General features: G+C 46.3%; 1 protein-coding gene across 4 annotated transcripts in view; it reads left to right on the top strand.

Annotated features, from left to right (window-relative positions):
• Positions 1-332: 332 nt before the first annotated feature.
• Positions 333-20,936, top strand: part of MRPS14 (mitochondrial ribosomal protein S14) — a 31,579-nt gene continuing 10,975 nt past the window's right edge. The window contains exon 1 of one of the 4 annotated variants that reach the window (XM_056532059.1): positions 333-359. In XM_056532059.1, coding sequence (XP_056388034.1) covers positions 345-359 — 15 coding nt within the window. In that variant the 5' untranslated portion in view covers positions 333-344. Of the gene's footprint in view, positions 360-19,487; positions 19,739-20,111; positions 20,145-20,936 lie in introns of those variants that run through there. The other 3 variants (XM_056532056.1, XM_056532058.1, XM_056532057.1) reach the window with 3 other exon arrangements.

Below are 20,936 nucleotides of genomic sequence, written 5' to 3'. Positions count from 1 at the left end.
CAGAATACTCTGCTTATATCTATGTCCATTATGGGATACACAACCTTTCAGATGGCCATTAAATAAGATTTAGGTTGTCTCTAATACCTGTTATGGGATGAACAGTCCGTATTCCAACATTACTCACTCCCGGGTTTGATCTAGTTATAAGATTTGACTATTATTGACAACAATAGATGCACCTTGCAGTCTGTACCTGGGATATGCGATTTGAGCTTATTAATCTTGTACAATATAATTACCGTTAACCAAGTTTATCCGACTCCGTATAGTCCCTGACTATAGTCTGACTCCTGTTCTTTTTTCTTTCAGAGCTGCCCTAATATACGGAACCTCAAAGTGGAATGATGAAGCTGACTGTAGGTGTATAGATAGTCCAGCTAATATGATCATTGGAAAGCATCTGAGCCCATAATGATTCTCTATAATGGTGGTCTCCAAATTGTGGACCTCCAGCTGTTGCAAACCTACACCTCCCAGCATGCCCACAGCTGAAGGTCCACGGTTTGGATACCACTGCTCTATAGGCTTGTTTCAGATGTGCATAATGATGATGCATTTTTCCTCCATAATATGGTCACAAGTCCTGTTACAATATGGCTAGGTTTCTACTTATGTCTTTTTTTCAGCATTTTTTTGACCTGACATTTTGTCATTATGCAGTCCCTAGATGCAGTTTTTGTGGAATTTTTTAAAATTTTATTTTCAAAAATAGCGGGTTTCAGTCTTAGCATTTTCCTTCAGTGGCATTTTTTTGCTTACAATTTTTATTATGACAAGTCATGTTATTCTTTCATCATGCCACTCAAGGATTTCTATTGAAAAAATGAGGAGGCAAAAAAAAAAAAAAAACACCAGAAAAAAACACCAACGCTAAATCCACGTGGCATTTTTTTTTCCTGCTCCTATAGATTTCTATGGGAGAGAAACGCCAAGATTTTGTCCAATAAAATCCATCCATAGAATTACCCTGCTGGGATTTTGCCACTAAACCCAAAACTGCTGAAAAACGCCAAAGATGAGTGAAAAGAAGGCCAAAGAAAAAAAATGCTAAGTGGGTTTGGAGTTTTATAAATCCCTATCCCAGAGTGATGACAAGCTTTGTACAGCAATGCAGAATATGTTGGCGCTATAGACATAAATTAGGTGGTTCTACGGGGTAGATGGTATAATACACAGTTCGTGACACCAGGGCAACGTTAATCTACACGTTCCAAGGTTGAGATAGCTCTCCCGGGCCAAGCACAGGGACAATGATGGCCATGATGCAAGGTTACGGAAAACTATCTTTACTGAGGCAGGAATGTTGTTAAATCTTTCACAGTCCTTCACATATGAACATGTGAAATTATTATTAATCATCATCATAATAATGTATTTATTTATTTTAAAAATAACTTAATAGTATCAGTTGTTTTAACCAGAGGTGAGGCAACTTGAAGAAATAGGAGTCAGCAATATATTCACAGAATATTTAGTTTCAGACATTTCTACCACAGTCTCTTTATCTGAATGAAGGTTGCAGAAATCCACACACGCGCTGCAGAAACAATCCTATTCAGATATACAGAATGGATTTTTAATCGCAGAAATGTCTGCAGCTAATATTCCATGTGCCAATATAACACAAGCCCTGCAGAGAAGACCCAAGACAAGTGACTACATAATCTGTTAGCAACAAAATCATGAGTACATTACGTTTACGCATATGCTAGAGATAATTTACAAGCCACTATGAACTATGACACGTTCTGGGTTTGGTTTTTATATGACAATAGATAATATCTGAATGAAAAAGGTAAAATAGTAGATTAGTTACGATTATTTTTAAGCAAATTCTAGATAATTTAGATTTTATTGTATTGTATAGTACTCATTTTTGCTACAAGCTGAGCCTGCTGAATCTTTGGAGAATATAAAAGTACACAGCACCATCTAGTGACGAATACAGGTACTGCTGCTTCTGCAGGCAACTCTTGAATTACTGTGAAATGAACACTGTTAGATACGAAAACTTTTTTTATGTTGTCACTGATGAAAATTAAAGACCGTTTGTAATATGGTTGTTTTAAATATTTTTTTATATTTAACAAAGAAAACCGCCCCTGAAAATCCCACCACTAGGGGTCCCCATACCTGCTGGGGCACTAACCAGTCCTGCAGCAGCATAAGGGTTGTCCATGAGTCATAGACAAGAGATGACACATGGACAAGACTGCATGAGCAGAAAGACCAATCACCTCCCACCACAAGGAGAGACACACCTCCTTCCCCCAAGAGGATTTCTAACACTGTGAGCTAATGAAAAAATAGATTTTTATAATAAATATAGGTGATAGATGCATAAAAATTAGATGTACATGGTCAGGATTAGGTACTGAGTACTTTTTTTTTTTTTTTTGTGGATCTGACAGGTACACTTTAAGCTTCTTAGATATTCTATCACCAAGGGGACTTTCTGAGCTAAAGTCTTCCGCCAGATTCCAATCGGAAATTCCTCCGTGTGGACAAGGCCTAATGGATTTTGGGAGTTTTGTATCATGTGATTTACACAACATGGCTATCATGTGACACAAACATAAAGACAACAACTAGAGAACTATAATGTGCCTATGTATTCACAAGCTGAAAGCTCAGTATTCCTAAATCATCAGTATTCCTAAATCATTTGTCATCAGTGTCCTACCTTCCTTCCCACATATTTACCTACCTACTTCTCACGTACCTAGCTACTTACCTATCCACATAGCTACTTACCTAGCCGCCTACTTATCTACCAAGCTACTTAACTACCTGCTTTGCCAATGCAGATTGCATATTGACAAGCCACAAAGCTTCTAGGAGAATGTCTTTTGGATAGATGAGACAAAACTGGATCATTTCAGGCAAGTAACATCAACTCTATGTTTGCAGATGCCAAAACAAAACATACAAAAAATGGAACCCTGAACCTACTGTGAAGCATGGAGAAGGCCCAGTTCTGTTTTGAAGCGGCTTAGCTGCATCTGGCACAGGGTGCATTCTGGAACTAAATGTGCTGCCCAGGATACTTGGTCTTAGTCGCAGTTCCATCTGTGGCAATACCCTTATAGTGTCTTTGTTACAGGTGCCCCATATAGTGCCTCAGAATCTGGCCATACACATTGCATCAAGGTCAACCAATTTACCTCTTTTGATGGGATCAGCCAACCATTTAATTTACATGGGGGCCTCCTGCCTGTACCCAGACAGCAGAGGTCATAGGAGAGAATAGTCGGGCATGTTGGATTCCAACATGCCCAGTCCCTATATACTCGGGAAGATAAGAGGTACCTGGCAGTGGCTCCCCCCCCCCCCTCTCTTCAGTCAGAATAAATTAGTTTGCATTCATACGGGAAACTGGAAGAGATAGCTGTCAAACTTATGTATAGCCAGTTTCACACAGGTGTCCCACACAGTGCATCCATTTTGGGTACTCTTACACTTGGCAATACTGGCCATGGCTGCTGTGTGCACTTTAAATAATAGCAAGTCCACAATTATCGGTAAATCCCCAGCATTAGTAGCCGCAGCAAGCCACTAGCACTGGACTTTCCATTGTTTAAAGAGTACCTTTCACCAAATAAAACTTTTAATATAGTGATCCTTGTGTAATTAGCAGACACTTTCTCATTCACTTGCTTTTAAAACTATCAACATAAATATGTTTAAAATGTAATAGAAAAAATGGCCACTAGGTGGCTATGTTGTGTTCCCTGCAGCAATTAATACAGTGAGTTTGGTCTCCTCCTGACCTGGCAGGAGACCAAACTAAATAATAAAGGGGATAAATCAAATGAAATCCCAGGGGAGGTGCATATAATACTTAACTTTTAATTTTACAAAGTTAAAATCGTCAACAAAAGAATAGTGCTCAAATAACCCAAACGAATAAATATAAATGTTCTGGTTATGATAAGGATCTTACTCCAGAGACAATATCAAGCATACAAGGTGTCGCTCTCAACGCATTTCTGCCACTAATGATATGGCGTCATCAGGAGAGATAAAGGACAAAGCTTGAAATACCTAAATAAAATTGTGGTACTAAGAGCACCCTATAAATAAACCAATGTGACTAAGAAATCACGGCAAGGACTGTCTGTATCAGGCCACTGTGCCGTGGATATTTTCCAGAAAACAGTTACAGTTTGCCGATATCCGTGATCCCAGGACGGTGCGCTATAACCCGCAGTGGCGGGGAGCCTTGCAGTAGATTCCGGCTGCTAATGCGCTTCCGTCCAAACTAAGGAAGTGTTTCTCTGCACTGAGCTTGATTGACAGCTGCACAGAGCCTCATCAAAAGCTGCAAAGAGCCTCACGGAAACATGCATACACCCTCACTGAAAGATGCACAGAGCCTGAGGTCTTCTATTCATCACAGCACTGCAACCATGTGAGGGAGGAAGTGCTCCCCCAGCAGGCTTCAGTGATGTCAACGCCCACTTTCTCCTGCTGGGAGATGTGAGCAAGAATAAAGGTATGATACAGAGCTTTTTAAAGCTCTGAATTTTTTTAAGGGTGTTAGGGAGTAGTTAGGGAACATAGCCTGAGTTAGTTTAGAAAAGTTACATTTGGTGACAGATACTTTTTAAAGCTCATTCACCATGCATTCACTTCCTCCCGGAGTCTGCTGTGCAATGCTGGGTCTCTTCATCCAACCACTGTAGGCTGCTCTGTAACCCCTCTTCTCTGTTTTCATGCTGCAGTCTGATAGGACATGAGTGCGCAAAGAGGAGTGCTAGTCCCCAACTCACTTCCTGTACTTTGTCGCAGCCTGTGCTGCAGCTGGGGCAAAGAAGATGCTGCAGCCGGACAGGATTATGTTCTAGATGGTATAGGAACCCCTAGTGGTCTTTTCTATAAGCCATAATGCCTATCAAAAGGAGATAAGTGTTAAGCCTAATTGGCTTTATTTGTGGGAGTGGCGTGGGGTATATAATCACCCCTCTCCCACATCTGGGGGCGTGTGTTACGTTGGCGATAGTTCTCTAGTAGTCTACCGTGTTAGTGCATACGTCCCCCCCCCCCCTGGAGTGTCGTTGGTAGTGTGTAACGGTTCTATCCCCCGTCCTCGCAGAGGTTGGTTAGGTAAGTGCCAGTGTGGCTCTATGTTGTTCAGCCCGGGTTCGTAGTGCCGGAGCAGGCTCACCCCCAGCTGGGTCGCTTGCCTCCTCGCGCTCCCCCAGGTTTTTTGTACCCCGTTTTTTCTTGCATGTTTTCCCCTTCCCGTGTTCCCTCACCGCTCACCTGGCCCGCCCGGTTCCCGGTCCCGAGGGAGTGGAGTTGCGCCTGCTGCCGGGCTCAGGGATCCCGTCCCACGCTCCAGATTGCGGCGCGGGGCTGCGGGGGGCGGGGTCCCCATTCGCCCCGGCGGTCGGCGTCGCTTCCGGTCACTCCTTCCCACAATACAGAGGGCGAGAGTACGCGTGCTCGCCGGGCCCGGGGCCCGCTCCCCGCTCCGGCCGACGCGAGGTGGCCGGGGGGGGGGGCGGGGCTTCGCGTCGCGGCGTCCCGCGTCATCACCCGGCGCCACGTCGCCACGGGGGGGGCTCCGTTCCTGCACCCAGCTCTGCGGCGACACGGGCTGCGGGGGCGGGGCCCCGCCGTTGAGGGGGGCGGCGCCACTCCCCGGAGCCACACCATCCCTGTCATGGGGGCCAGCCGGGACGTTCGCAGGGTGCCATCCCACAGTCGGGTCCGGGCGCTCTCCCCCCTTTCCTGCTAGCTCCCGGCGTGCTTATGCATGGTCGGGTGCCTCGAGGGGGGGAGGCGCCCGGGGTCTGGGCTGTCGGGCCGTGAGCGTCGGCATCACCCAGGTTCGGCCACCATTTCACACCTGCCCCCCCCCCCTTCCTTCTCAAAAAAAAAAAAAAAGGGGGGAACCAGCCCTATGGCCAGGCACATGCTGTCCCTCATAATTAATGACTCTAGTATTTGTCTTACCCTTCAGGTTCCACTGTCGTTCCTAAGCCCCACAAGTGGCTTCGCCTCTCAGCTTTCAGCTCGAGGTATATAAAAAAAAAAAAAAAACGCATATACTGATTTCACTTCTTCTCACATAGCCATCAGTTCTCACTTCTGCACGACATTCAATCATTTTGGCCAACACATTTCACGCGCTGGACCTGCCGCTGACGCGGCCCAGGGCCTCGGGCGGCCGACACCCCCGTTCAGCCTGGGCCGTTCGCGTCAGTGGGGGCCTTGGTGTAGCCCGTTGTTCCTGACTTGCTTCAGCACAACGCAACTCGACACACACGAACACTGGGTCATCCGTTATCTGACACACCCCAAAAGAAAAAAAAGAAAAAAAAATATATAGGGGGAAACTCATTTTTAGCCCACCACGTCACGCACTCATCACGTCAGGCACTCAGCTGCCACCCATTTTCACTTATTTGTTGTCTGTCTCTGTGTATCCCCTCAGCCGTGAGCCGGATCGTGCCTATTCAGGCTCCCTCTATTCCCACAACTCAGGATACAGCAGGTCAGTGTTACAAGATAGCAGCCAGAGTTGTTCAGGTACCATCCCTGTTCTCACTAGCATCCAACTTTGTCTACCGGCACCCGTTACTGGCCCGGACAGGTTCCGACGCAGCATGTTGCAACCCTCTGACATTGAGGACACCCTCTCCGTCCCCGAGACCCCAGCAAGAGCTTCAGACCGGGGTAGCATGTCCTCCTACCGTACCTGGACAATCCCCAAACTGATGCAGGAACTCAGGAGGAGGGGCACCCCCTTTCCGGCCTCAGCCAAGAAAGGGGAGCTGTTCAACCTGCTGGGCACAGACCGGGCCCCCCCGGCGAGGCAGGCAGCAGCATCGGACCAAGCGTCCAGTGCTTCACTTTCGCAACTCCACACCATGATGAGCCAGGTGCTCACATCAGTGTCCGGGCTACAGGATAGACTAGAGGACATGGAACGCGCCAGGGTCACGGACACAGCCCCAGGCCCCGCTGTTCCTGTTGCTTCTACCTCTCAGGCTCCGCCTTCAGGTATGCTTCAGCCTCCCCCGAATGTTACACCCGCACACTTTATCCCGGCAGCAATTAAAAAACACATTCTGGAGGGCAAGAATGTCAACTTGGCTCTTCTGCTGATAGCCACCACGGACATCAATGACACCAAAACCGTTGCCTGTGGCGATCTCGCTGTCACCTTCAAAAGCAAAGATGCCAGGCTTAACAGGAAACTAACAATTAACGAGTTTGTCATAGCCTTTGGGCTATATAGAGACGTCATTTGCTCAGTTAGTCCCAGTCGCAGGGAGGAACTTGATTTGTACCTCCACAAGATCGCACAAATGGCGTACAAACACGGAGGGTCCACTTTCTACGAGTACCACAAATCTTTTGCTGCTAAGGCAGCTGCTTCTTTCGAGCAATTCAATTACACGACCAACTGGGGAGCCGTTGACACTGAACTTTACTGCGAGCATTTCGCAGGTCTAAAAGCCCCCTCCTGCAGCTGGTGCGGGGTCACTGCACACACCACTAATTGGTGCCCCCTGAGCAAAGATCAGGCGGATACAAGCACCAACAGGAGCCAAAATATCTCCATAGGCCCCAGTCAGAGGAACTCTCCTGCTCTAGACAGGCTAGGTAGGCCGGTCAGGTTTCTGAGCAAGACTCAGATATGTAACAATTTCAACCTCTCTGCATGCACCTACAGCAACTGCAAGCTTCTCCATGTGTGTTTTCTCTGTTTCCGGGCCCACCCCAGCTCCATCGGTTCTCAAAAAGGCAACCAGGCGTGACTAGGCGTGGTGCGGGTTGACGCCCTGGCCCGCATTCTAGCCAGCCACCCTGATCCCTGCTGGGTCAGATGGTTAGTTGGGGGGTTTCGCAAAGGCTTTCACACAGGGTTGGTCGCGTTGCCTCAAAGCACGTATGAATGCCTTAACCTTCAGTCAGCACTCGCTGAACCCACGGTGGTGTCAGAATTAATACAAACTGAACTTCTGAAAGGCTTTATGATCGGCCCTTTTGATGTACCCCCTTTTTCTGTCTGGAGGGTTAGTCCGTTGGGGCTAGCCACTGGGAAGTTTTCTAATAAAAGAAGGTTAATCTATGACCTCTCCGCGCCTTACTCTTCTAACATCCCTAGCATCAATGCACTGATCCCTTCCGATCAGTTCAGTATGAAATATTCCACTATCGATCAAGCCATACAGGCCATACTACAGCTGGGCAGGGGCACGTGGCTCTCCAAAGCTGACATTACCGACGCCTTCAAACTTCTCCCCATCAAGCAAGACCTGTGGCAGTGGCATGGTGTAAAATGGGCAGGCAAGTATTACTTTGCCACTAAACTCACCTTTGGAGCCAAAAGTAGCCCCTGGCTTTTTGATCAACTAGCCACGGCCTTACACTGGGCCTTACAACATGTCTCCAACTGTCACTACACTATCCACTATCTGGACGACTTCCTGTTGCTGGAACACCCTGGTCACAGTCCCTCTAATCTCAGGTCACTGCTGAGGCTGTTCAAGGAAGTTGGGGTCCCAATCGCACCCCATAAGACCGAAGGCCCGTCCACTCAGCTCACCTTCCTAGGCATCATCTTAGACACAGAGGAAATGCAAGCCAGGCTTCCCCAGGAGAAACTGGCTAGGATCCGTGAGGTTATCCAAAAAATTACAAAGTGCCACACAGTATCCAGGGTGGAGCTCCAAAGCCTCCTAGGCATGATGGCCTTTGCGATGAGGATCATTCCGCAAGGTAGGTCATTCATATCCAGACTCCTGGACTTACTTCCTTCAGTTTCCGGGCAGAGGCATGTCATTCGAATTGACAGCGAGGCAATGTCAGACCTGGCCATGTGGGGTCACTTCCTGAATAACTGGAACGGAATCTCGCTCTTTGTCCCCTCAGCCACGGAAACATCCCCCTCCGTGGTTTCTGACGCCTCAGCCGTCGGTTTCGCCGCTCTCCATGGCGCACACTGGCTGGCCAGTCCTTGGCCTCAGGACATACTGCTTATCCCGAATTTTCACGAAACTTCGGCCTTATTTGAGATCTATCCAATAGTAGCAGCCGCTGCCGTATGGGGTGATTCGTGGGTCAACTCCACTGTCCGCTTCAGATGCGATAACATGGCCACAGTAGACATCTTAAGGAAAGGGCGTTCTAAGTCCCCGCATATCATGCGTTTTGTCAGGAAGTTTGTCTTGATCGCTCTTCAGCACAATTTTCACTTTTGTGTTGAGCACATTGAGGGTACTAAAAACACAGCAGCTGACGCTCTGTCACGAGGTAACATGAAGCTGTTCTTTCAGGTACACCCAGAAGCAGACATCGTCGGGGTCCCAGTTCCTTCAACACAGTATCTCCAGATGGACTAACAGACTTCATCACAGTGGCAAATTCTTTAATCAGACAGTCCCTTGCACCCAGCACCAAACGGGCGTATGACGCAGCTCTAGCCTCTTTTTCCACGTTCATGCACAAACAAGGTCTCCCTGCCACAATTTCGGTTCGTTCCTCTCTTGCTTATGTCGGTTTCTGCCATTCTTCTCTTCACCTCTCCCACAACACCATCAAGCTTCACTTAGCAGGATTACAACACCATAGATCCTTCTCACATCCCGACGCACTTTCTCTACTGTCCACTAACCCTATTAAGGCGGCACTCAAAGGCATCCTTGTCCTGTCACGTCCCAAACCACCCTCCCGTGCACCAGTCACTGGCGACCTTTTCCGATCCATGTCCTCACTCCTGGACACTCACCCGTTTGGTCCCAGACTCAGCACTGTCATCAAAGCAGCGATCTACTTGGCCTTCTACGGATTCTTGAGGCCGGGGGAGTTCACACGCTGCGGTCGAAAGGTCACGGGGTCTTCTCCTGAGCCAACTATCACCGCACGGGGCAGGGTTTGCACTCACTCTGTCTTCCACCAAAACCTGTAGATGGGGAGCCACCATACACTATTTCCCCACTTTTCACCAATGGTGTCCGGTCCTGGCCCTCACACAACTCCTTTCACATTCCCTGGACAGCCAGCGCACAGCCCTCTTCTGCCGGTCAATGGGTCAGCACTCTCCTCTTCACAGTTCACCAAACACGTGCGGTCCCTTGTCAGAGTCCTGGGACACGAGCCTAGTTGCATTTCAGGTCACTCATTTAGGATCGGAGCAGCCTCTGCAGCGTCTAAACACAATGCCCCTGCACACGTCATCAAGAAGTTGGGGCGCTGGAATTCTGGCTGTTTCGAGCGCTACGTCCCTGACCCGTCCACCGAGATGGCGGGGGTGTTTAAAGTGTTGGCTCTGTAAATTCAAATAAAACTCAGTTGTACCCTACCTCCGACTCTTTGCCCTCTATCAGGCATACCCACGGTCGCGGTAATTGGGCACACCTCATCCGCTAGTTTTCCCTCTTAGGTCCTCTAGATAGTCTCCTGTTTCCAGGTCGGTAAGTACGGTCAGTATTATACAGTTTGTACAGGTCCCACTCTAGGCTCTTGGAGCCATGACCACAAATGTTAAGCCTAATTGGCTTTATTTGTGGGAGTGGCGTGGGGTATATAATCACCCCTCTCCCACATCTGGGGGCGTGTGTTACGTTGGCGTCACCCACCCAGCCCTCCCTCATTTCTCATAATTCCCACTAGGGTATGCCCTCTATCAGGCATACCCACGGTCGCGGTAATTGGGCACACCTAATCCGCTAGTTTTCCCTCTTAGGTCCTCTAGATGGTCTCCTGTTTCCAGGTCGGTAAGTACGGTCAGTATTATACAGTTTGTACAGGTCCCACTCTAGGCTCTTGGAGCCATGACCACAAAAAAAAATTGTATGAAATATATCAGAAAGGTTCATTTTTTGCCAATATGTACAATATCTATTGATTGATTCTGACAGTGCCCATTTAAAGTGACAAGTCCAGGTCCCGCCTACAATGTCAGATTGCATACAGCAGCTGCCATAAATATTGCCATGTTTGAAAGATCCCTTAGTCCTTCTGCCTTACCTAATAACCCTAGCCAGGACATTTTGTCCTAACATGCCAGTATTGTTTAAAGGGGAACTCTGCCCCTAGACATCTTATGCCCTATCCAAAGGGTAGGGGATAAGATATCTGATCATGGGGGGGTCAAGCCACTGGGACCCCCTGCGATCTCCAGGCCAAAACCATTGCATTCTGAAACGGAAGTTTCAAACCACGACACGCCCCCTCCATGTCTATAGGAGGGGGCGAGTTCGTGCTGTGCACCGGATGACAGTGGTACCACGCCAGGGATTGTGGGGGGTCCCAGCGGCCGGACCCCCGCGATCAGAAAATATGTACAATCCCCTATAAGATAGGGGATAAGATGTTTAGGACCGGAGTACCCCTTTAAAGCAATAACCGCTTTACAACCCTACAGTCTTGGCCTGATAAGCTGTGTTCACAAGTATTACGGCAGGTATAATTGAACGCGTCCCTGTTTTTTATAATTCCCACGGTCGTCGCGGTCTGCATTCGCCGCTTGAAAATCTCCTTTAATATTAATCTGGTTGTAATCAGAGAAAGTAATGCATGTCATTCGAAAGAGAACGTGGTCAAACTGTGCCCAATGATACACTTTCTGTACGAACCCATTTGCCAAATGTGCATTATTAACCATTTCTCCTTTCGGATGGATTGTGTGAATTGTTGGCATTTAAGCCAAATGCATACGCAGTGAATTTGGTAATTATAGGTGGCGGATGCTGCACGGCGTATTATTATTCCGACGCCATTATCTCTGTGATTACAGTTAATTAAACTTACAGTCTCCCTAAAGAAAACTCTTCAGCTTTATCAGGTTAACTAATGAATGTCTGGGGTTTATTTTATCTAATTGGCTTCTAATCATCGAATCAGACTTGGATTACTTTGTCTCACGGAAGAATGCATCATCCCCATCAACAACTATTAAAATGTTTCACTCCAGTAGAAGAATTGTGTCTCGAACAGATCCGTGCCAATTAGAAAAGAGACAATGCTTTTCTGTAGACAAAAAAATAAATAAAAAAATACATCAGCTCGGAGTATAAATGCAAGCGGCGTATTAAAGGGAACCTGTCACTTTAAAAATGCAGTCTAATCTGCAGGAATGATGTTATAAAAGAAGGAAATGCTGAGCAGACTGATATACAGTGGTCCCTCAACATACGATGGTAGTCCGTTCCAAACGGACCATCGTTTGCTGAAACCATCGCATGTTGAGGGATCCGTGCAATGTAAAGTATAGGACAGTTGTCTACAACCTGCAGACCTCCAGATGTTGCAAAACTACAACACCCAGCATGCCCGGACAGCCGTTGGCTGTCCGGGCATGCTGGGTGTTGTAGTTTTGCAACATCTGAAGGTCCGGAGGTTGTACACCACTATTGGAGGAATTTGTACTCACCTGTCCCCGCCGCTCCGGACCGTCACCGCTCGTCACCGCTGCCCGGAATGTCGCCGTCCATCGCTGTCGCCGCATCCCCGAGGTGTCCCCGACGCTCCGGCAAGGCCTCTGCTTCCCCGGCATCCGCGCTCTCCGTTGCCGCCATCACGTCGCTACGCACGCTGCTCCTATTGGATGACGGGACGGCGTGCTCAGCGACATGATGACGTCGATGGAGAGCGCCAACGATGCAGGGGATCCCGAAGAGGACGCGCCGGAGCCCCGAGGACAGGTAAGTGATCATCACCGGAGCTCACGGGGCACCGTAAACGGCCATCCGGTGGCAGCTGAAGCAGTCTGTGCTGCCGGATAGCCGTTTATGTGATGGCCCCGACATACAAAAGCATCGTATGTTGATGCTGCCTCTGAGAGGCCATCGCATGTTGAAATTATCGTATGTCGGGGCCATCGTAGGTCGAGGGGTCACTGTATAGTTATATTGTTGTATATTTTGTTTTTGCACATGTACCAGAGAAGGAACGTCACAGATGTCGCAGTGAACATTACCATCAGTGTGAATGGGTCTTCTGCGAGACCCATTCACACTGAGGAATTTCTGTGTCGGACAATTCCGCCGCTCATATTGTTCCGCACAGAGAATGAACATGTTCATTCTTTGTGTGGAACTCCATGAGCACTGCATAGCCGTCAATGGTGACGGCGCAGTGCCGTGCGGCCCTACCAACTAAGTATTTTCGGCGGCGGCCACCAGTCGGAATCTCTGCTCGCGTAATTCTGCAAGCAGAGATTCCACACTGTGAACATACCCTTAGAGTCACTACAAAATTGTCAAAGGAAAGGGGCTGCATTGTGGATATAAAGACTATTCACCTTGGGGCACTTCCCTGATGATGATGTCCTGGGCGGAGGTATGTGGAAGATGTTTGTTGTAATGTGTGAGGTAGAAACCAAAACACCACAAAGGGTGTTGAAGCATAATAGTTAAAGGAGAACTGTAGTGCAATATAACATCCTCATCTGAGCCATGATCTGTTTGGCGGCCTGCGCATCTTGTGGGAGGAGTTCACCAAAGCGTAGGTACGCCACTGCCTCCGAGGCACGGATAGATTGCTAGAAACTCAAGATTGCCTGCCAACTAATCATTGCTTGGTTCCCACGTTTATTTGGGTGGTGGGTTTGACTAGCGTGCATCTTATTTATCAAGAAGGGGCAGCAGGATGAGGAATTTTGCGCAGATCTGCTGTGGTGGAAAAGCTCTACCACATACACTTCTTCTAGACGCTTGTGAGGGAGGGAAGTAGACACTTTCCCGGGTCCTGAATTTGGCAGGTTTGGTGTTGTTACTTAATTTCACAGAGCTGCCGGGACATTTTTACTTGCATTTCAGACGCTACAATCAAATTTGATTGCGGCGTCTAAGCGGTTAAAGCCGGGCATCACCGTGATCGATTATGTCTGGCATTAGAGATGAGACCTGGTGGCAGATAGATGCCAGGACCACCCAGCTATGACCCGCGCTCAGCTCCTGGGCACATGTCATAGAAGGGGAGTGGGACGCTGTCGTCCACAAGAGGTTAAAGGTTGAATTGCGGAAGGTAGAAGTGATTCTCACGCCTACTGGTAGGTGGTGTAGCTTTGCACCTAAAAAAGTACCTTTGCGCACAAAATAGCGACTTTTGACAAAAGTCGCAAATGATAAATACGTGAGCACTGCATGGTCAAAAAGAAAAAGTTCTACGGGTAGGCAAAAATAATAAAACTGTCTATATCAAAAGGCGCATAAAAGTCTCTAAATATGCTGCTTGCGCCTGAACTGCGCCAAAACATAGACAAAAAAAATGCTCTAAAAGCAATGATAAATCTCCCCCCTAAGTGAGTACATTTGGGTAATTTTCCAAGCGTATCTGACTTTTGGCTTGAACTGAAATTGTAGTCTGACGCATTTTTCAGTCCAAGTCAAAAGACAGATACGCTCAGAAGATGAGCTGAACTTATGTGGTAAGTGCAGGAGGAGAGCCTGAGCGTCGTGCTGAAGATTGCACAGGGGTGGGGCAGTGTCCTTTATATAGAGGAGTACCCCATTCATTTAATATGGTCCGTGACGATTTCAGTTCAGAAAAAATATATATACTGCGACTAACATGTCCAATTATTATATAGCAACTTTTATTATGTAGAAACTATTCTGTTGTTACTTTGTTCCAATTACTGGAACCCAAAAGGACAGAAAAAAGTCTGAATTCATCAATACATAGACGCAGATAAAGCACACAGCAGTCTCCGCTATGGGATATGGTGCTTTGTATCAGAAGGGTGATCCCACACAATGCAGTTACCATGGGGGAATACATAAGATAGCCGTGTACTTTATGGGGGAGATTTATCAAAACCTGTACAAAGGAAAAATTGCTCAGTTGCCCATAGCAACCAATCAGATCGCTTCTTCCATTTTTCACAGGCCTTTTCAAAAATGAAAGAAGCGATCTGATTGGTTGCTATGGGCAACTGGGCAACTTTCCCTCTAGACAGGCTTTGATATATCTCCTCCAATGTGTATTTTTTCTGTATTTCATTTTCAGTTGCCGTACACTGTCAGCCGGTATGTCAACTATTCATGGAAACTGAAGATGTAAAGAAAAGTTACATATGGCCATCTTCACACTGGGTTTTGTATTTCCATGTTACGTTTTGTTTCATTTTGCCGTATACAAAAGCTTAGTCACCAACAGCAGAAGTTTTTAGCATCCATTTAGCATTTAAGTTTTTTTTTATCCATTTTAAAGATATAAAACATATAGGTTATATGTAAACACAAACTCGTGACCCCGGCCTAACATATAAGAAGGGTGGGGATTTATCCAGGCTTGTATGCCACTTTGCTGGTGTGAATAGTTTTGCTCATTTTGATTTAAAAAAATCTGTGACTTTTGCTCCTTATCCGTTTGGTATAAAAGGGGCGTGGTTTCAGGGTGGTGCGTTTTTTACCAATTTTTTTTCCCCAACTTTTCAAAAAGCCACAAAATTGTTGCACAACTCCTCTCCATTCAATAGGTTGTGTATAATGCACACGTTAAAGGGGAAAAAAAGTGCAAATTTATCATTTGGACATTTATATAAAATAAGACATGTAGTAAATTTTTGCTTATATGTGCTCCTCATTAGGTCATGCAGATTCTTTACACTAGATTCTCTATTCTGCTGCTCACTTATTTTCGCACCCACTGTTCAGGAAGGGGTGTATCCGAGGCAAGCACTAAGGCTGCATTCACATCTCGGTTTTACACTACGGGTGCCGGATCCGGCTGGGGGAGGGGCAAACCGGGCGCTCCCGTACCCCAGCCGAACAAGCGCTAAAACTACATTCACTTTAATGAGCCGACCGGAGTCAAATGGTGGCTCAGGTCGGCTCATTTTTGACCCGTATCCAGTTTTGTGACCGGACCTAAAACCGTAGTATCCTACGGTTTTAGGTCAGATCAGGAAACCGCATACGGGTCAAAAATGAGCCAACCTGAGTCACCGTTTGACTCCGGTCGGCTCATTAAAGTGAATGGAGTTTAGCGCTGGTCCTGCTGGGGTACGGGAGCGCCCGGTTTGCCCCTCCCCCAGTCGGATCCGGCATCCATAGTGTAAAACCTAGATGTGAATGCAGCCTAAGCCCGCCCTCACTCACCATGCATTTTCTTCCTCCCTGAGTCTGCTGTGCTGTGCCTGTTCTCCTCATCCAATCACTGCAGGCTACTCTGTAACCCCCTCCTCTCTGTTGATAGACAGGAGTGAGCACAGAGGAGTGCTAGTCCTTCCCTCGCTTACTAAATTTTGTCCCTGCCTGTTATTCAGCTTGGACAAAGATGATGCTCTAGCTGGACAGGATTACGTTCTGTATGGTATGAAGACAACTTATTTTTTTTAAGCATCGATTTCCATTCATAACAAAGATCTTTTATCCTGTTCTGGAGATCTCAGGGAGTCCGAATGCTGGGACAGATAATAAGTAATGTTAACTTGGAATGCCCCTTAAGGGTACGGTCCAGTATATCTCTTACACAGCGTACTTCACGCTGGGCAAAATCGTCTGCAGCTGCGGGAAATATGCTGCATATTCTCAGATGATCATACACACAGCGCCGGCAGAAGCCCTGTGTTTTCAGTGAAGATTGGAGGCGGAGCGGCGCACCAGCATGACTGCGAAGTGCGGCTTCCAATCGTCGCTGAAAATGCAGGGCTACCGCCGGCGCTGTGTGTATGATCATCTGGGAATACGCAGCCTATTTCCTGCTGCTGTAGATGATTTTGTGCAACGTGAAATACGCTGCGTAAGCGGTATGTGGGACCATACACTTAATGCAAGGACTACACCACAGCAACTTAGGTCATGCAACAAAGATCCCATTGTCGCACTGCGCTATCGCATGTAATGTTAGTGAATTGTGTCGCAGTGGTACATGCAATATAGCATGCAACAGTCAGAAAAAAATCCATCTTTGAAATATTTTGGTCACGGGACTTTGATGGGATTTGTTATCGCACTTAAAAGACATTGGGGTGATTTACTAATGTGATCCCAACTCTTTTTTTATCACCCAAATTGTATTGCACGTTTAGTGTGACAGATTTTGCAACCAAAAAAAAATCCGACCAACGATCCATTTTACTTGGAAAACTCAAAAAAGGGGGCATGTCCAATGGTTTTGAAAAATCCCAACAAATTTACTAATGTCCCCACATTATATCTGGTGAATTTAAGCTGTAAAACAGCAAAACCTTCAGAAAAATGCCAAATTAGTAAATACCAAACTCCACTCTGAGGCTAAGTCTCCAATTGTTTTTTTGCACTGCGTTTTTAGGGATTAAAAAAAACGCCTGAAAAATCACCAGTGCAAGTGACGTCATCATGCGTTTTTTCTTGCGTTTTTTCCGGCGTTTTTTTCATTTGTGTGGAAATTGCACCTTGGTGTTTTTTTTTTTTGGTACCCAAAATTTCTTGGATACCAAAAAAAAAAAGGATGCAGCAGTGATGGAAAATTTTTTAATTAAACGCAATTTATATATTTTATAACCCAATTTTTATTATTTTTTAATAAAGTGTGTGTTTCACTTTTTTTTAAATACATTTTTAACATTTTTTATGTAGTACTACTACTCCCAGCATGGAACAGACTGTTCCATGCTGGGAGTGATAGTACCTGTACTATACACATATATCGTCCACAATATAGCAGAGAAGCGAGCGGGTCTATACATCGCTCGCCTCTCTGCTCTGTACTCCGGCCACTGATGTCAACAGAAATTCATATTTCCCACCCAGAGCTGTGATTGGCCGGATGGTTGCAGCCAATCACAGCTCTGAGGAAAAGATGAATGAATGAGTGGCCGGCCCGGAGTACAGTGCAGAGCAGGGATGTGAGCGATGTATACGGTTTGAGGGAACTACAGCGTTTTTTTCAAAACGCCAAAAAACTGGAAAAAACGCAGAAAAAGTGAAAAAACGCCAAAAGGATTGAAAAAACGCAAAGTGGAATTCGAAATTTGCGATTTCTCATTGACTTACAGCTAACATCTGGCCGCAGCGTTTTTTGACCAAAAAAACGCCATGCGGCAAAATTGGCGTTTTTCTTTGCGTTTTGCAAAAAAAAATAGTGGAAACTTAGCCTTAGTAAGTCACCCCCACTGTGTAGCTCTGGCCTTACATTGAGTGATATAGGGATATCTATTTATCCTGCTAGAAGTAAGTAAAACCTTGATGTAACCCTGAGGTCCAGCTCACACGGCTGAAAACGTGTGGAATGTTTGCCGGAAAATACTGGCAGACATTCCGCACATTTACTTTATGCAACGGTACTAGGACCGCTTGGAAACGCGCCATCTCCATAGATGGCAAAGCTTTTTTGAGTGGAATCTGCAGAAACATTAAACAGGTTCAATGTTTTTGCAGATGCCAAAATCAGGATTTCCGCAGGAGAAACATCTGCTGCGGAAATTCTGCTGTACGCACAGTGCAGCAGAATCCCATTGAAATCAATAGGAATCTACAACTCTGTTGCAGAGGAATTTTTTAATGGAATATTCCCGTAAAATTCCTCTGTGGGAACATAGCCTTAGAGTACATTCACACGGGTGGATTACCTTTGGAATTTCTGCAGTGTATTTGCTGCAGAAAATCCGCAGTGGGTTTGCTACCATTGACTTCAATGGGTCCCAAGGAAAATCTGCCTCTATTGCGGATTTTCTTCTGACCCATTAAAGTCAATGGTAGCAATTACACTGCGGAAATTCCGCAGGTAATCCGCCCGTGTGAACGTACCCTTAGGGCTCGTTCACACGAATTATCGCATGCGTTTTTCCAGCAAATGACAGAGTGAGGAAAAAATTTGGCTTTTTGCAACGATTATGCAAATGTAGATTTAATTCCGGTCATTTACGGTAGAATACAGCCGTAGTGTGTATTCACACACTACGGTTTCCCGCTGCGAGTTTGAAAGGGGAAAGCTCTCCGCTGGCTCTTCCCAGCTGATTTTCAGCAGCAGAATCTCCACTGCGGAAAATCCGCCTCAGACCCCATTGACTTCAATGGGGTCTGTGGCGGACTTTATGCAGCGGAGATTCCGCTGCTGAAAATCAGCAGCGGACAGCCAGCTCCTTTCAAACTCGCAGCAGGAAACCGTAGTGTGTGAATACACACTACGCCTGTATTCTACCGTAAATGACCAGAATTGCGGTTAAAATGACCTAATTGCATAATTTTTGCAAAAAGCCTAATTTTTACCTCATTTTCGGTCATTTGCTGAAAAACGCATGCTAATTAGCTGCAATGTGTGAACACAGCCTAATCATTTTGCTCGCTGCGGGTGTTTGCAGATCATAGTTTGCAGATCACTATGCGGGAGATTTATCAAAACCTGTGTAGAGGAAAAGTTATGCAGTCGCCCATAGCAACCAATCAGATTGCATCTTTCATTTTTCACAGGCCTCTTTAAAAATGAAAGAAGCGAGCTGATTGGTTGCTATGGGCAACTGCACCACTCTTCCTCTGCACAGGTTTTGATAAATCTCCCCCTATATTGTTGACGACATCGTTTTACAAAAAAAAGTTTCGTTCCTTTGCCTGCAGCGCACTGACGTCGTTTTGTCAAGTTCAATAAAGTTGCAAGCTTTTGAATTGACAGCAGGGACAAGATGGCGGCGTCCATACTGGGTTCCGCGCTGCGCAGCGCTCGGCAGGTTAGTAGAAGGACACGGAGGGGAGAGAGTGTAATGAGAGGGATAGGGACAATGCGTTACCGCTCGTGGATAGTAATGTGAACGGGTGAAGCTGCTGAGAGAGGAACGATGAACCGGTGTGAGGTGAGCGGTCTGTGACCTTACTGGATACTATAGGGCAGATGCAGTAAAGCTGTTTGAAAAAAAAAAAAAATACATGTTGCCCATAACAACCAATCACAGCCCAGTTTTCGTTTCCCGAGAGCAAAGGCTAGAGTGAAAGCTGCACTGTGATTGGTTGCTATGGGCAACGGAGTTTTATAAATCTCCCCATTGCCCCTATACATTGCATATTATTCTATAGAGCAGTGTTTCTGTACTAAGGTGCCAACAGCTGTTGCAAAACTACAACTTCCAGCATGCCCGGACAGCCAAAGGCTGTCCGGGCATGCTGGGAGTTGTAGTTTTGCAACAGCTGGCGACACCCTGGTTCTAATATCATGACTTACAGACAACTACTTTTCTCCTACATATGGTATTGCAGCTTAGGGTGCGTTCACACCATGGTTTATGTATACCGCGACGCTATACGTTTTTATATTATAAAACCTTAAAGAGCCAAATTTTTTGCATCTCCGCAGCCCGGCATTGAGAAACTGATCTGTTTGGCTCAGTTAACACACACAAAAAATTAAAAAATAAAAAGTCCTACCGCGGTTTTGTCTACTGTATAAGCAGTATGTTCAATTTTTTTTTTTTTTTTTTTTTTTACAGTATTGTGGTTGAAGAGAACCATATAAAATCATGTGCGCATACAGTTTTTTAATATCCCAAAACCTTATGCACAAACCCCTGGTGTGAATGGACCCTTAGGCCATGTTCACACCTGCATTGTCTTTTGCGTTGTTCTGCCGTAGCATTGGAGCAGAACAACACCAACAACAAAAAATAAACAGTATCCATTGTACGTTTGCTGGGTTTCGTCATGGTGTCCGGTGTGTTACCGAGCAACATAGTGTGGCACGTGGGGCTATGTTGTCCAGTATTTTGATGGAATTTGCGAAAGAGCCTCTAGTGCTGGTATAAATGCAGCCTTTGATGTCTCCCTGTTCATGTATGGATATGTTTAGACACTATACCGGTGTTTTCCTAACCAGTGTGTCTCCAGCAGTTGCAAAACTACAACTCCCAGCATGCACGAGCAGCTGTCCAGGCATGCTGGGAGTTGTACTTTTGCAATAGCTGGGGCACATTGGTTTGGAAACACTGTACTATACACTAAGGGTTTGTTCACACTACGGAATCTCCGCGAGTGGAGATTCCGCCTGGCGGCCGCCGCCAG

The sequence above is a fragment of the Hyla sarda genome, chromosome 7, assembly GCF_029499605.1.
Source record: "Hyla sarda isolate aHylSar1 chromosome 7, aHylSar1.hap1, whole genome shotgun sequence".
Classification (NCBI taxonomy): Eukaryota; Metazoa; Chordata; class Amphibia; order Anura; family Hylidae; genus Hyla; species Hyla sarda.
Note: the sequence above shows the minus strand (reverse complement) of the source record. Positions and strands in the feature narration are given on the sequence as shown.